We start from the raw sequence: 17,778 nt of genomic DNA on the forward strand, positions 1-17,778 counted from the left end.
TAGCTGCCTCTTCCTGCTCCCTTGTCCCCACTACACAGGCTGACGCTCTTGATCATGCAAAGGAGTGAAAAATAATCTGGCCTTTCCCAATACAAGGCCACAATTTACTCCTCAGGAACATAATACTGCTGATAAGTACTAGATGGATAGCCATGCTATCCTAAAGTCCTCTCTTTGCAGAACAGGTAAAACAAAGCAGTAAGAGTGGAAGTTTCCCAACCAATATGCTTCAACCTAAACTTATGGGGTACTTCCTCTTTAGATGAGCAAGTCATTCATTCTCCATATCCATTTAATGTTTGGCCACTATGTTGAGATGGAGGACAAGTGTGCACATTACTGTCAGTTTCACCAGTGTTTTTGTAATATTCTCTGGAAAGTGGACTGAAGCTACCAACTCATTTCAGACAGGACACCAAACACATGTAATTACATATGAATTCAAGATTTACTATCAGATTGTCAATCACTATCTGATTCAGAAAAATATCCAGGTTTTGGAGGGGAGGAGGGGGCAAATAATAAATAATACAAAGAAATTAATTTAATTTGATTATATTTTCTAATTGTATTCTACCATACACTTTCACTAGATAGGGCATTTGTTCTTGGAAGTGATATTGCCTATTACTGGAAACCTTACAGACCAGCAGCCCAGTGAAAAATATTCTAGTGGCAGCATTGTTCCATTAATGAATATCTTTGTTCAAGCAGCATCTAACATTAGTCCATGACAATATTTTTTTAAAGAAGCTAAGGTGCCAAAAAGGCCTTGTCCAAACACTGGCATAGGGTTGGGAAGAGAGAGAAGCTTGTTGCTGGTAATTAATGAATCAGGTCTTTGATCTGAGGATATCCATATACTCTGTAAAAGATTAGCTCTCCACAGAACTGAGGGCAAGTCAAGAGGCACACCTGAGGCATACCTAACTTGAAGGGAAGAATCCCACTGGGACACCAGTAATTTCCTGTTTTTGCTCTTTCAGATCCACCTGTTTTTGAACAAACATTTAGTGTTTGGAATGAAGATATGCAGTAATTCATTCTTCAGAATAAGAACCAATATGGCATCATCACTATATAAATTCAGAGCAGTTCTAATTTAACTGGTTTACTAAATTCATGATATTTCGTGCAGATCACACTGAATGTATATGTTTAAACACGGTTCTGGTACTCAGATATCACTTATTCAAAACATTGCCATGCCCCCGGCTAAAATCAGAGGAAGAGGATATGGCCTTGATTCAGATAACAGCATTCTTCAGCTAAGATAGACTTTTTTTTCTCCTGAGTGGGAAAGAGGTTACATTTCTGGATTGTGAGGCCACTAGGAAGGTAGACTAGGAAATGTCCCTGAAGCTTTTTTCCCCTACACAGTTTAAGAGCACTGCAGAAGCACAGCTTCAGTCCAATAGAGAGCCTAATCTCAAAGGCCTGAAAGTTTGCTCCTGCAGTGCTTTACTCTTGGAATAACCAAAGCAGAAGACAAGCTTCATTCGTGTGGGGCTTAGAAATACCACAGGAATCTTGCAGGCCATCTATGTGTGGCCTGTCAGCTATTCTATTCTATTCTATTCTATTGATTCTGACTCTTCAAGGAATTCCTGGACGAAGGGACTCTCCCAGAGTCTACTGTATGAATTGTAAAACCAAAGATGGATCTGAAATTCCTGTAACTCATCTGGTAGTATAGTTATGTAGTTCTCCCTAGATATGTTCTGATATTTTTGACACTGCTACTTAATGCAAACTGCAAGGAAGAGACAGCTTGGAAAAATAGGAAGGGGGGGATTCAGCTACTGAAAAGAAGAATCAGGAACCTCCTGGGAAACAGGACATCTGCACTTTGTGCTGCAGTTGAGCTGGTGAATAAAAACAATGCACAAGTCAACTGTAACTGTGTAATGTCAAAAGCAAACATTCTTGATGAAGAAGGCATAACACATGCACTCTGTTCATCTTTGACCCCTGATGATATAGATGCTGTTCATTCAGGCTTTGCAAACAACTCAGCTTTCACACACGTCCTCATCAATAATCATTAAGCTTCTGTCATTCTATGGCATTGGCTTTATGGAATTTAAAATCTGACTGCCACCTCACAACAGAACATCTCCTAGGTGATGATAATACCCATGAGTGCATTAGGTTTTTGAGGGAAGTAAGCAAATATTATATAATATAAAACAAAGATGTATCAGTAGATCAATACTCACCTCAGATGAAGACACACTTTCTCCTCCCCCCTCCCACCAGAGCCATGAAGAGAATATATTCATCTCTGAAGGGAAATTTCACTCTCATGCTGAGAGGATTTTGCAGGGTTTAATGGCTATAAGTGGAAGATACTCTGCAAGGCTGGCTCATACAAAATCTTAAAATATGAAAAAATGTTGATTAAGAACATTCTGGGCATGACTGAGAAATAGGACCCCAAGATATGTCTATAATAAGATATGGAAATTAAAAAAGGGTCAGACCTCTTTAGCCAGATAAGTACTGGCAGATGGTTGGCCTCAATGGCAAATAACACAACTGAATGGTTCAATGTTCTACAACATTTCCCTTCATGCCTGGTTTCAGCCCATATATATATAAGGCAGAGTTGAATGTAGACAGGAAGGCTCATTTATTTAATCTTTACCACTGCTCAGCTCTCTGGAGAAAGGCTCACAGACAAAACCAAAAGGTTTCCAAGATCCAGGCAAGTTTTTTACATGGTACAGTTCACATCCAAGAATGAAATCCATGACCCAGAGCAAGCTTCCCTAGCAGTTTGTGGATAACTAGAGGTCAGTAGAACCCAGAGGCTATCTAGTAGACACATGATGGAAACATTTCCTCTGCTGATTAACGTATCTTTTAATAACTAACTTTCAAACAGCTACTGATTTTCTCAACATAATAGCACCACTTACATTGGTCATATTAAATTCAGGCTAAAATTCCTGCAAAATCATAATTCAACTATAACTACATTGGGCCAACTAGTCTTTTTATTTATGCTGGCATAAATCTGGAGCAACTCCTTTAAAGTCCATTTATACCAGCATTACAGAGAGTATAATTTGGTTAAATATTTTCATTTGCCTTTAGAATTGCTACTTTTTAAATTTTCTTTTGGTCTTGACTTTATTTAAGATAAGGGCACAAATTCATCCCTGATATAACTCCTCCAACCTCAGTGGAGTCACATCACACAAGAATTTGCCCCAGGAACTTCAATTATTATAGGATCTATGCATGAGGATGTATCTTTAACAGCAGCAACTTTTTGGCTATGAATATAAGTCATCAGCTGAACTCATCACTGTAGAGAATAAAGTGCCAGGCCTTAGATGAGTCAAGTTCAGGTTACCATGGAGATGAACTAATGGCACCAGTTTCCTGGATCTAGGGGCTAGACAGTGCTGGTTTTACCAGACAGACAGTACAGGCTTCCATCCAGGGTTAGAGAATATTTGGGGCAATTAAAAACTTAACAGCAGTTTACTGGAAGGGTAGCAATGGGCTGGGAAGGGAATTCATTTTCCAGTTAACCCAGGGCAGCAAAATCTCTAGGAATGAGGCTGGACAAGTAAAAAAAATAATAATAAAAAATATGCACTGACATTTCAAACTTATGAAAGATCAAGGTTTCAAATCCTGCAAGTTTACTAGTTTGCATAGTTTAAAAAAAAAAAACACACACAACATTCTAAGACATTTACCTGTATTTCCTGCACCTTCTCGTTGTGGCAACTTCTCAGTTATAGACCCTGGAAGTGGAAAAAAGTATAAACCAAAAAAAATTACTTTCATTATCAACTTACCTTCGTAGTGACACACCTTAATCTAAATTATTCCCCTCCGTTTGTGTTAGCCATAAATAGCAGACATTTCTTCCTTTGTAAACCAATGGATTTTGGCTTGGCCCGGTACTGACATTTGCTCATGATCAATTTAGGGTGAGGTGTTTGGTTTTGGTCACCACCATACCTAAGCCAAGGAGAACCCAGGCACAGTAGATAAATACACATGCTTATGCGCACCACAGTCATAGGCCATATCCTGCAATCAGATCCATACTGCAGACTTTTACAGCTGTGTGAAACTCCACAGACTTCGACAGGGCTCTGCCTGGGTACAGGAGTCCCCTCATATGGCTCCATTTGCAAGATCAAACCCTTTATATCAATAGTTTGTTGTCCATGGTTTCTCAGATCTTCCTGGACACAACAGAGAGGGGCGACTGATAAGAGCCAATCAGGGCTCCCTGATCTCATTTATCCAATCCTGTCATATGTTAAAGTAGCAGGAGGCAGCTTTAATTTATATCACTTATGTAAGCCCTCACTCCTGGGACTTTATGCTGGTGGAGAAATGGGCATAGCAGAGCATTACTTCACCATGCCATCTCTCTTCCCCTCTGCCATGCTGCCACTCTGACCCCAACATACCCTCGCCTCAACACAGCTACCTCCACTAGCTTTACATCAGTTCCCCCTACACCGAGGGGACTCTCCAGGACAAATCTCTGGCTGCTTTAAGTACAACATAGGCATCACAAAGTGAATTTCATGGATTGGTGAATCCAGGACCCCGTATTGACAGTCGTGTATACTTCAAATAATTACATTTAATATATGTAAATGAGGAAACAAAATGAAAAATTAAATACAATAATTTTTACAAAAAATTTGCAAAGATTTTTTAATAGTTGTGGCATTTAATATTTAGACTGGTTTGTTCATGTTCAGTGTCCAGAAATCCCATATAACACACTTACAGCTACACTTTCAAATATGAATGCACTTAAATTGTATCTGTAAATTACATAGTTTGGTGGATCAAAGTGTATTTATCTGCACAACTCAAAAATAAGAAACAGCAGATTGTATTGCACAATTATCTATTTTATGTTGCAACTACTTTTATTTGTTTAGTTTAATTTCCGGTTTAGGCTTATTAAATTGGAGGCACAATTCTTATCTTTGTCATGAAATTCCTTGGAAATTTTGTGATGGCAAAAATTTGATAAAACTGAAAAACTGGTTGATTAAAACAGGCAAAAGTTCTTTTTAATCAAACATCCATGTAATAAAAATGAGAAGAAGCCCTGCCCATTAAGAAGAAATAGGGGCACTGGATTGCTAATGAGATATGGAAACTTTCTGGCCTTAAAATCTATGAATTTGTGAATCTATGAATTGTTCACCCTAGATTAATGGCTGAAATCTCTCCCAGGCTGATAGGAACAGAGGGTACGTCTAGACTACCCGCCGTATTGGCAGGTAATTATCGATTTCTCGGGGATCGATATATTGCATCTCATCTAGACATGATATATTGATCCCCGAACATGCTCCCGTCGACTCCAGAACTCCACCAGCGCAAACGGCGGTAGCGGAGTTGACAGGGGGATCCACGGACGTCGATCCCGCGCCATGAGGACGATCTAAGGTACTTTGACTTCAGCTACGCTATTCACGTAGCTGAAGTTGCATATCTTAGATCGATTCCCTCCCTCAGTGTAGACCAGCCCTAAGCATCATTACTAGCTGAATGAGGCATGAGTGCTGGGGAAAAATAGTATGTTATCATCTAATTACAGACTGTCATAATGCTTACACAAGGCAGAAAATTAAGGTTGCACAGGCAACCTTAAGTCTACCATTTCCTAATTTTTGAGTGCTTGACTTTGCACCCTTAATAACAACCTAAATAACATTAAAATCTTTTTTTAAATGTAATATTGCAAATAACTTGTTCAGTTATTGAACTTGTTACTTGTTAAAATACCCATACCATAACCTTAATCATAAGTAAAAGAAAATATAATCAGATCCTGTGGCTCTGAAATTTTATAACCAATTGTAACATCTGTTACTATGGAGGCTAAGAGAAAGATAAATCTCATGCTCCAGAGTGTTAACTGATGGCCAGTGGGGTCAGGAAGGATTTTTCACAGACACATGTATAACCTTTTATAGTTTGGCCACATTCACATTAGGGTGACAGTTCCAGATTCCTCTGAAACATCAGATAATGACCGCTGCTAGAGAGAGGGCACCCCAGTGACTGCATGTGATCTGGTACAGCAAATTCTGTCACCCCAATTTAACTGCAAGTAATTAATGAAACAATTCAAAATTGTTACTCCTGCCTGTTGGTTAGTGTGGTGTCATTGATAAACATTGACATTAACAAAAGCAGAAGGAGGCCCTAAAAGGGTTCTGCCCTCTAAAGAATTAATAGCAGACCTGTGTAAAACCTAACTTTCGCTTCAAAAAGCCCAATATGAAGCATGTGAGAGCTGGGGATAACACAATTTTAGTCAAGGGGATCTAGTTGTGAAGCGAACTTCCAGAGCACATTAGAGAAATCCATAATCGATCACCTTTAGGAAACACTGCAAGGCCTTCCTCTTTGAAAACGCCTTTCCACCGCAGCAAGAATGACACTAACAGTATTGACAGCTCCATCTACCCAAATAAACAGCCCCTCCCCCAGTTTTTTAACATTAAAAATAGAAGTAAAAACCTGTAACACAAACAAATTAACCAAAAGAACCCAAATGAACAACAAGCAAACATACATACCTCAAGTACAGTTTTTACCATGAAAAGAGAGGCGATTCAGAAGCTCCATGAAGTCCACTACAGACCTTTCTATTGTTACTGATTTTACATGGAAATTACTTAGATACTATGGTGATGGACAGCATTAAAAACCATAAAGTAAACAGACAGTCTTTAAAAAAAATCCCATTAATTCAAAGAGTTTTGAATCATGCCGTAGTTGAGCTAATACATCATTCATTGAACACCAGCTAAAGATTATTAAATGTTTTATTATTGCTCGTCTATAAAAATAGTTTCAGAACAAAGTGAGGGTCTAATCTGATTTCTTTTTCTTAGTATCAGATTAAATATACATTAAAAGCAAGAAATGGACCAGTTCATTAAGAGTCATTATCAGAACATGAGGAATTATTATGTTAAAATGTTATGCAAAATGGGGACAATTTCAATTAAAATTAAGTTATGATTTGATGGTTTTAGTGATTTAAATATCTATTGTATTATTACCTGGCAGAAAACACTGAGAAACTGCATTTTCAGCAAGTCATACTGCAGAAACTAAAGACAGATTATTATAGATCGATAGTAAAAAGCTTGGAAAGTGGAATAGTTGGAAATTTATAGCAATGAAACCCCAAGATTAGAACATGATTTTTGCCTAGTTTGGAGTATTATAACAACCCTAGGGGCAGATTGTCAGCTGGTGTAAATGGTCCTAATGGCATTTTCCCAATAGCAATGTTCAGTTTTAAACCAAACATTGTCAATTTTCAGCCAAAAATTGTCAAGTTTAGATTTTTTGCCCGAAAGTCAATTTTTTGGTGGAAATTTTGCCAAAATCATTGTTTTTAATTTCATTGAATTTTTCAGTGGTAAAATAACTTTTTCTGACCAGTTTCAATGTTGACTTTTTTTCATAAGCACCTCAAATTTCTGTGCAAATTCATTTAAAACCTAAGATCAAGAGCTCTACTTAATGCAGTCTTTTCTGAAGCAATGGAATGTGGTGCTGAATTAGTCCATATGTGATGCTAATCTAATCATATTTCAGAAAGATTTATGTTAATGTTTGTTTGTTTTTTAAGACTGGAGTCTGGGATTTGTGTGCCCAAATCCTACTCAATTTTAATGGGAGTAGGGTACCTGAATCCCTTAGATATCTTTGAAAATCCCAGCTAGAGTTTCTAGCAATTACTACCAGTGGTGCTACTGTGATTGCAAAAAGCAATATGAAGTGGATTACACAGCTGTGAGATTTGCTCATAGATTTTTAGGCCAGAAATTTTTGAGATCATCTAATCTGATCTTTTGTAGATAATCTAATCTGATCACAGCTCATTAAATTTCACCCATTAACTCCTATGTTAAGCCTAATAACTTGTATATGGGTATATCTCCCAGAAAGGCACTTGGTCTTGGTTTGAAGATGTCAAGGCTACATCTACAGTGGTGTGTAGTGTATGTGCAGCTACATGCCGCAATGCATCCAATGCTGACTCAGCCTTTCCCCACTGCTGGAGCCTCTCTCTGTGTCACGTCAAACTTGTGTCAAGGGAAGGATTCTAGTACTGGGGAGCTGGCAGATCCTTTTTCCTCTACCAGAGTCTTTTCCTGTGTTAAGGAAAGGTTGCACAGTGGGTAGCTGCCCATGCCCATGCCTTTCTCCACTGCATCTCACCTGCCATAGTCTTTCTCCTCTGGAGGATTCAGCAGCAGGTAGGCAATGAGACAATACACAGCTAAAAACAGCAGTGTAGACAGGGAGGCACGGCTTGGGTGAGTAGAGGGAATGTAGAGTATGTACTTGCATACATACCCACACCCTTCAGTCTCATCTTTTACTCTATTTACCTAAGCTGTGCCTTCCTGGCTACAGTGTTGTTTATACCCTTGCTAAGGGGGCTATGCAAGTATGGATTCTACTAGCCACCAAAAGAAGAGTACAGCGTGAACATACAACAAGAGATGGAGAATCTGCCACTTTCGTTGGTAGTTTGTTCCAGTGGTTAATCACCCTCACTGTTCACAATGTGTGTCTTATTTCTAATCTGGATTTTTCTGGCTTTAATGTCCAGATATTGGTTCTTGTTAGGCCTTTCTTTGCTAGATTAATAAGCCCTTTAGTACCCAGTATTTTCTCCCTGTAAAAGCATTTATACTTTGTGATCAGGTCACCTCTCAATCTGTTTTGTCAACAAAATATAAAGCCTATCACTTCTCACCAGTTCAAATCTTGTTACCCAGGCTGATGGTAATGAAAAATCATCACCACCTGATAACTGTTCAGCAACCTATATGAAATGAGTTGGTTGTCTCAATTCAGTTCTCTTCAGAAGTGCTAAATTCACTGAGAATTAAGATTAAATAAAAAATCTTGCAGAATGTTTTTGTTGATCTAAAATAAGGATTTCAATAAGTGAATCACTGCGTCAAAAGTCTTGTTTACCATATTGAACTGAGGCCACTTCAACATGAAGTTTAGACAAGGAATTTTGCCAGAGAAAAACTATCTGACATCACAAATCTGGAATGCAGATTTGAAAGCCTAAAACAGAAAATAAATGGCTGAGCAGCAAACTGCCATTAGGTTCTCAAGAGCTACAGTTTTAATTGTTCATTTTAGGAATACTGGTATTTTTAGGTATTAGGAATTTCTGGTACTGTATTTTTCCAGCATCATGGATAAATCACTATAAACTCTATGGGCTTAACAGTAGCTGCCTCAATAAAACATAAGTGCAGAAAAAGACTCTACCATCATGGTAGCTGGCATAGCCAAGGTAGTTTCGGAAAATCTCCGCTAAACAGGGTGAAATACTAACCAAGGCTAAAGTCCATGCTATTTGATCTGTAAAGGCAGACTCCCACTTCCACGCCATGCTCTGTTGAAGTCAAAAGAGTTGAAGTCAATAGGATTTTGAATGGGAGCAAGCATCTTTCTGCATGAATCTGCTTACAGGATTTGGGTCTACTTTGGATTCAAGTGTCAAAGGTCACAGGTGTAAACTGGTGGGGGTTATTACACTGACAGTGTGGTCAGCACTGTATAAAAATGAAAACAGAAACAGTAGTTGCCCAAGAAATTTACAATCAATACAAGGTTATGACAAGAGTCCATGGGGAGACTCAGATGGTGAGAGCATAACTAATGTTACTAGCTACAGAGAGGAGTGGGGTTGGCAGTATCATTAGGTGTTGGTTAGAGTTTTCGGCCTTCAGGAAGAAGTACAGTAAGTTTTCAGGGAGTGTTTTAATGCAGAGGGTGAACCCTGGAGCACTGAGATAGGGAATGTTTTCCAGCTTTAACTGGTGACACTCACTGAAGAATGCAGAAGAGGAGTGTGAGAGAAGAAAATGAAAGGATCAATGAGGCTGAACTCATTCATGGAGTGAGGAGGGGAAAGGGATGTAACAAGAAACAAGAGCAAAGATATAGACAGGTAGGATGGAGGGTTGGAAGATGATCCTCTTTACTGTTACGTACAAAACAAGGGGATCCACCAGGGAGAACCAAAAGAAGTGAAATACTTTACTCAAATATATAACACGTAAGACGGAAGAAAAAGTTCAGGATTGGCAAAGGCCACATCTAGAATACTACAGGCCTGAGTAAGGACTACCCTGATTTAAATTGTTATTTTATGAGCTGGTTAAACATATAAACAGAAGCTGAAAAAAATAACAATGTGAAAAAGCAAACATCAAATACTTCAAAATTCATGCTCTGTTTGAAGAAATATAAATAGGAATAGGAATGCAAGACCCTTCCTAAGGAATGGAGAAAAAAGTGTTCTTTTGTTCAGGACTCCACATCTAATATCCCACCACAAAAGATCAAACCAAGAGAGATATGTATTTTATGATATTAAGCATTTTTGTTTGGAAGCTGAATATTCATGTGCAAGTAAATCCATGTATCAAATAAACCCATACCCTTAAATAAAGAAGAAACACATCTATTAGCAAAGGTTCCATGAAATAAGCCATGTGAGATAGCAGGTAAGAGTGGTACCATACAAGCACTCATACGAAAGTCAAGGTGATGAAGCTGTATGTGTAAATGTTAGAATAATCAAAGACCTCCTTGTAACCAACCACAACATTCTGTCCCCAGAAAAGCATAGGCAATAGAAGAATATATGACCATTCAGTTGTCAGATTCCACTGCTGTAAGATGTGCACTTGCAATATCAAGTAATAGCAAGGGAATTCTTGAGGATAGGCCAGAAACTGCACAGTTTATCAGTTTGGCGTGGTTGAGAGTCTGTGATATCCCAAAAGAACTAATTAAGACAGAAGCAAGTATGAACTCTGTGTAAGTAATGATATTTTGGGCATCATTCCTGTGCATAATGATAGAAAAGGGGAAAAAAGATAAAAGCAAATAGTAGATGTAATGGAAAACGTCAATGTTCCTTCTGGAAAAAATCTCTCCAGTCCTGACAGATGGCGATTCTGGAAACAGACTGGAAAACAGACTAGAACTGCAGCTCTACTTCATCAAGAATGACATTCTGCAAAATTAGCATTGGGGATTGTGTTATTTCACTGCATAAGTTTTTGTAAAATTTGTGGCACTGTCTCCTGTACAAAGAGGTGGTTGTGTAGTTGTCTTTAAGTAAGATTGAGTTCTTCATCACTAGCATTTCAAAATCCTCTCCCAGGTATTTGAGACATTACAAGCTGCACCCACTGATATAAATGGAAAAACAATCATTAACTTTAGTGGTGCAGAATCAGATCCTATGCACTGATTTAGACCCTGATCCCACAAAGACTTGCACACATGCTTAGCTTTATGCACTGAGTAAACTCATTGACTTTAGTGGGACTACTTGATGTGTGTAAAGGTAAGTACATGCATGAGCCTTTGCAAAATTGGGGCCTTGGTCCTGAATACAGAAGAAAGATGGGTTTCTTGTGGATATAGTCTGGCTCACATTCTGACTTTGACTGAACAAAGCAAAACACTTTATCAGTGTAAGTGAAGAAACTGAACAATTTGTGTCTTGATTAATCAAGCATCTGAAACTAACTACATTTTTTTCTTGATTACATTCAACATGAAAAATCCCATGAATTTGCTTGTCCAGTAAGTAATTCAGCAGAACTGTGGACCAGAAATTAATGCCACACATTGTGCAGAGATATTAGACAATTATTTATTGAGATTTCAGCACATGTATCATCCTTTTTTGTTGAGGTTAGTGAAATTGAGGGAGCTACTAGGTTTCATGATCACTGATATTGCAAAACTCCTGATGGAGGCTCTAATTAAGTAAAGCACTTAAGCACCACTTAAGTCCATCCCTATTTAGGATAACACTTAAGTATTTAAATATGGTCCTGAATCAGGGTCAGAGTTTGTATCAATCATTACATTAAAATACACTTCTGTGCATATTATTGAATCTTAAAACTTGTGAACATTTAATGTGGTTCTTGGCAACTCTCACTCCAAAGTGACTCTTCTGCATTTATGCTAGATTGGAGTAGATCACTGGACTAAACTGAACTTTATGGATCCTGGGGCAAAATCTACTGTAGGACAGGACACTTGCAAGGTTCTCCACACCATTTAAGTCACATAGGGCTTAAAAGCAGCCTGAAATTTTGATGTTCTTTTGTTCTTACATATTCACGTCTTCTCTGGTCATCTCCCTTCTTGTAATTATTATAATAATAATAAAGATTTCTACTCTGAAAATATTGCTTAACTACAGGTAAGGGAGCCCCGCCAGAATCCATATCTCAGTTTCTTCAACTCAGCCAATCTTCCAGGGAGCCAAGGTGTCAATTAATCCCACCACTACAAGAAGTTTAAAGTGCAGGGGGTACTGCTGCTGCAGTTCACAAAGCTGCAATATCGTTAGTGCTCTCTCTGTAGAAACGGAGCAGTTGTATTGACCTGAAACACCTAGAAGAGTAATTGCTACAGTTGCTTGTACAATTCTGATTTATCATACATTTTGACATGTTTGAAATGAGGCTAAAAGGCAGTCTCTAAAAACTGGTTAATTTTTCGTATGCACTGGTTTAAGGTAAAAGCTTGTGGGAATGACAGTTTTTATTTGTTTTTGTTTGTTGTTCATTTTCTGCAAACAGTGGTTTAACGTTGATGTTAATGCTACTTTTCATCGTTATTGAAAAGGGTGTCTGGTGGTTTGTTAACCCTCCTCCCCAACCCTCCAGATTTGGCTACTGGTGAGAATTTTTGTTCACTGTACCAAACCTTGAACAGTGTTTGTTTGTTTTTTTTAATTATTCTTAATACTTAAAATGTTTAAAAAGTAAAACTCGATGGTATGTTTGCAGTGAGTTTACCAGAAAATTATAAGATATAAGAATAATCATTTCAGCAATGCTGTTGCATGGCACCATATATTGGCACATAGATATCATCCTAAAAACTGAGACAGGGAGATAAAATAGATGAATGTCACTGATAAACTAAATCATTACTTACCTGGACACCGTGGAGTTTTATGTGCTACAGCTGTACCGCTGATTGGACGTCCATTGGGAGTGACACACCAACAGTATCCTGTGTAACTATGACACTGAACCTGTCAGGAAATGACATCAAGTGAGGGAAATCTCTGAGACATGTGTTGACCATATTGAAATGTTCATAGCACATAGAGTATATATTTATATATGTCTCCTGAGGACAATGGAGTCCTCCAGTCGAACATATTTTTTACGAGATCAAACGCCTTTTTTGGTTTCTAGTAAGATAATCCATTAATAGACCGTAATTCAAGTCTGATGAATATCTTTAAAGCATAAAAGCAGAGCTTCCCTCAAGTACTCTACAGTAGGTGCTGCAGTGGAGATCTGAGGAGAAAGCTATTAATGTGTGTTTGCTTGTTTTATGTCCTATACTGAAAGAATAAGATACAGGCATTATGAAAAGCTCCCTAGGGGACACGTGGATTGAATGTCTCTGTTCCTGAAGTAAGCCCTCTCTAGCTTTTTTCCAGATAGACAACATATCATCTCTCACACAGTAACAACAGATACAGCACTTTTTCCAGCATTATTCATGTGCCAAGCTCTCAGAGAGCAAACTACTGGAATGCCTACTTTAAATGAATTGCTTTATAAATCCCAACAACTTTAACATCTCCCCTGGAGTCTAATGGCACTTTCTCTACCATACTGACATTTATAAATAGTAAATGTGCACTATTAGCTACACTTAAAAATGACTACAGTAACTTTCTACATGACCCTACCTTTTAAACTTATTATAATGGTAACAGAAGACAATCCTGCTTAGTATGTATCTGACTGTGATAAAGGTTTCACATTGCACCCTCTTGGATTCTAAATCTTTGCCTGAGTAACTCAGTCCATGATGCCTGAACAGAGATTCAGCAGGGGTTAGGGAAGATTGCTGTCTTACTCATGGCATTGGCAATAGGATATGGACTCTTTTACCACAAGATTACTGGTTTGGATCAGGAACAGGACAGAAATCATACACATTTTACGAGCTGATGACTTGTCAGAGAGCTATGAGAAATGAGTTGGTTGTCTCAACCTAGTGGAATGGGGTGCACATCACAATAGCCAACATCACAGTCAACTATTTTGTTGATCATTTCTGAAGAGAGGCCAAGGCTAAATTGGTACAAAAATGAACTATCCTCTAGGGTGACCAGATGTCCCGATTTTATAGAGACAGTCCCAATTTTTGGGTCTTTTTCTTATATAGGCACCTATTACCCTCCACCCTAGTCCTAATTTTTCACATTTGCTGTCTGGTCATCCTACTATCCTCCCACTTCTAAACATCAGTGTTAATGTAATTCCCTCGCTGCGTCACAACCCCCCAAGCATGCTGAACAGTAAGGCATACAAATACTGAGCCAAAACTTTTCAACCTGGCTGTATGTGCCATCATCATTGCACTCGGGAATGAAAACTTGTTGAAGCTCCTTGCGGGCTTGTTCCTGGGTATATTTCCTCTCTGCCACACACCTGGAAACATCTAAGGCAAGGGAGAAAACAAGCAAGATTAATGATGCAACATTAAAGAGAGTACAGGTGATAGCCCAAAGTATAAACAAGGAAGAAGGTTCAGAGACCCAAATAAAGAAATGGAACCTTTCATCCTGGATGGTATATTGTTACCTGAGTGTTTAGAAGTAGGAAAAAAATGAAAGAAAATCCAAAAAGTTATATCCTCACTGCTTCTCTTTGGTTCAATCCTGTGTATACATCTAACAAACGTATCTATTTTCTATCAGGTGTAGTATGTCTACCAGCAGTACAGCTACCATTAGGTCTATTTAGACTGCAAGCTGTTTGGAGCAGGGATTCTCTCACACACTGTGTTTGCACATTGCTATATTGCTTATCACAACTAGGCCTTACCCTTAGTGGCATCTCTAGGTGCTTCTGTAATATAAATAAATAATAATAATCTACTGTACAATATGTAGACTAATTATTTCACTTGCAAGGAGTAAATATAATAATTAATAAATGTTTTCTATCTCTAATTTCTATGATGCTAAAAATATAGCTAATAAATCAGCTGTGGTTTATGGGATTTGAGAAAAATGACACGTACTTTAATTCTGGCAAACTTGAATGCCCCAGCCGTGCCCCCTTTTCCCTTGACCCACCCTCTGTGCCAGAGGCTTGGGGTGGGGGAGTGGTGTTAGAGCCACCATACAGGCTCTATGGAACAACAGAATTCCTGAATACAGGACAAAGTCTTCACTGGCCAACATCCACCAAGTTTAGGGAAGCTCTGTGCTGGGAAAAACTTTTTGTCAGGGTGGTTAAGCACAGGAATAAATTGCCGAGGGAAGTTGTGGAATCTCCACCATTGGAGATTTTTAAGAGGAGGTTGGACAAACATCTGTCAGGGATGGTCTAGACAGTACTTAGTTCTGCCTTGAGTGCAGGGGACTGGACTAGATGACCTCTCAAGGTCCCTTACAGTCCTACAATACTATGATAGTAGCGCAAAACTGCCATAAAAGGACCAGAGAATCTGGCCTGGAAAGTGCTAAATAAGTGTAAAGTAACAGTAGTTATCATCTGAGAGCAGGCCTAGAAATTAGGCGTCCCTTAGTCCTAAACTTTGCTCTCATACTGGTTTCCTCCCTGGACTTGGACAAGTCACTTAACTTCTGTGTAAACTTATCTCACTGTAAAGTGGAAATTATAATACTTATCTCATAGGAGTGTTGGGAAGATTAATCAAGTTTGTAAAGTTATTAGAAGCGAAAAGCATTCTGACTTTGTAAAAAGTTAAGTATTAAGATTAAACATTGAATCGTTATAATGTTTCAGAAAGGACATTTGCAGAAACCCAATATGTTACCTAGCAAATGGACAGAAGTTTCCACAGATACATAGGAAAAGTTAGTTAACAAGAGGCTAAATTGTTTTATATATGTACTTTAATTCTGTTAGATTTTCACCAAGGGAACTTGCACCTCCATTCTGGTTAATGTACTGTGTAGCCACGGCTGGCTCCAGGCACCAACCCAGCAAGCAGGTGCTTGGGGTGGCCAATGGTGATGGGTGGCAAGTGCGGGTCTTCAGTGGCGGGTCCCTCACACCCTCTCGGAGGGAAGGACCAGCTGCCGAATTATGAAGCAGCGGCGGTAGAGCTGCAGATCGGATCGCGGCTTTTTTTTTGCGCAGATTGGGGCAGCAAAAACCCTGGAGCCAGCCCTGTATGTAGCTTAGGTACATCTTGTTAGTCATGCTCTGCCAAAGTTAAAAACCAAAAGTATTTAATCTACCTTCAGTGCTTTAAGCCTTATTATGAGCTTGGTTTGGTTATACAGTACTTATTTACATGTGGTTTTAATGTAGCCAATGTTTTAAACTGAAAATAAATCACTCCTTTAGTGGAATTCTGTCCTTATTTTTTTTAGCACAACATGTGGTTTAAATGTCTAAAAGGAAAAGTGATATAAATTCCAGCACATAAGGTCTCTACTACAATACTGATAATTCAAATATTAGAGATAGAGTTATAAATTATCATAAAAACATGCCAGAGAGAGATAAATTCTCCAAACAACTTGTCCGTCACCCTGTTCCTAAACATCTCTGCCTTCTAAAGCCTTCATATTTGCAGTCAATTTAATACTCCTAGACTTCACAGTGATCAACTTTAATGGAATAGAAAACTCAAGTTTGACGTGTACTGTTTCTTGGATTATTTAGCTATAGGAAGCATTTGAAGATTAGTGGCGTGGAATTACAGTGCCTCTCTAAACCCTAAAGCAAACCTGGTAGAAAGCTCTCTTATCAAGGTAAGCAGCTGAAACAGTCAAAATATTATTCCAGATACATCCTTGTAAATTATTCTGCTTTATTGATTTATCAAGATTTACTATAGCACATGGAAGAACTGTGATTCAGTTAAAGCTAGAGATGTGATACAAACTTATAAAAGTGAGGAAATATGATTTATTATCTTACCTGTCCTTTTACATCAAAATATCATATCTGTATTACTAATGTCACATTAGATTATCAAAACAGATGGGCTAAACTCATCCCAAGTGCAACTTCATCAAAGTCATATTATTATTCAATTTTTAAAGTGTTCTTATGGTAAAGCCTAGAGGCCTCAGCCAAAAAGCGGGTCCTGTAGTGTAATGCGCACATAGTGAGAGTCAATCCTTGCCACAGAAGGGCAATACTTGAGATAGACAAAGAGTGAGAGCAAGGATGTATTTTAGCCCCATTTACAGTGGGGGAATTGAGGCACAGAGAAGTCAAATGATTTGCCAAAGGTCACACAGGAAGTTTGTGGCAGAGCTGAGGTCTCCTGACCCCCCCCCAATCCAGTGTCTTTACCCCAAAATCATTCTTTTGCTTGAGCTATAAGAGGGTGATTTTGGATTTAAACATTCATCTATCTTGGACTATGAACTTAGGTTAAAATACTACCGTAATTACCTTGCAGGTGCATTCTGAGGAGTAATTACAGTGAAACCCAGCTATAACGCGACCTTTGGGGTCCAAAAAAATCCCATCACGCTAAATGCGGGGTCACAGTATAGCAGGGTTTCAAATCAGTCAGGTGGTCCCCAAAGTGGTGCATTGAGATGCACCACCTAGTACCCCTGATGCCTAGTGCCCAGCAGAGGAGAGGAGCTGTGGCCCCCTGCCTGCCGGGGACAGAGAACTCCAGGGCTGCGGGCGCTGGTACTCTCTGTCCCCGGCAGGC

General features: G+C 38.7%; 1 protein-coding gene across 1 annotated transcript in view; it reads right to left on the reverse strand.

Annotated features, from left to right (window-relative positions):
- SMOC2 (SPARC related modular calcium binding 2) overlaps window positions 1-17,778 on the reverse strand; it is a 176,847-nt gene that overhangs the window by 85,901 nt on the left and 73,168 nt on the right. Inside the window, exons 3-5 of the mRNA XM_050949134.1 lie at window positions 14,456-14,562; window positions 13,033-13,132; window positions 3,714-3,761 (exon numbers count right to left, since the gene is read on the reverse strand). Coding sequence (XP_050805091.1) covers window positions 3,714-3,761; window positions 13,033-13,132; window positions 14,456-14,562 — 255 coding nt within the window. The remainder of the gene's footprint in view (window positions 1-3,713; window positions 3,762-13,032; window positions 13,133-14,455; window positions 14,563-17,778) is intronic.

Source organism: Gopherus flavomarginatus, chromosome 4 (assembly GCF_025201925.1).
Source record: "Gopherus flavomarginatus isolate rGopFla2 chromosome 4, rGopFla2.mat.asm, whole genome shotgun sequence".
In the NCBI taxonomy this organism is placed as follows: domain Eukaryota; kingdom Metazoa; phylum Chordata; order Testudines; family Testudinidae; genus Gopherus; species Gopherus flavomarginatus.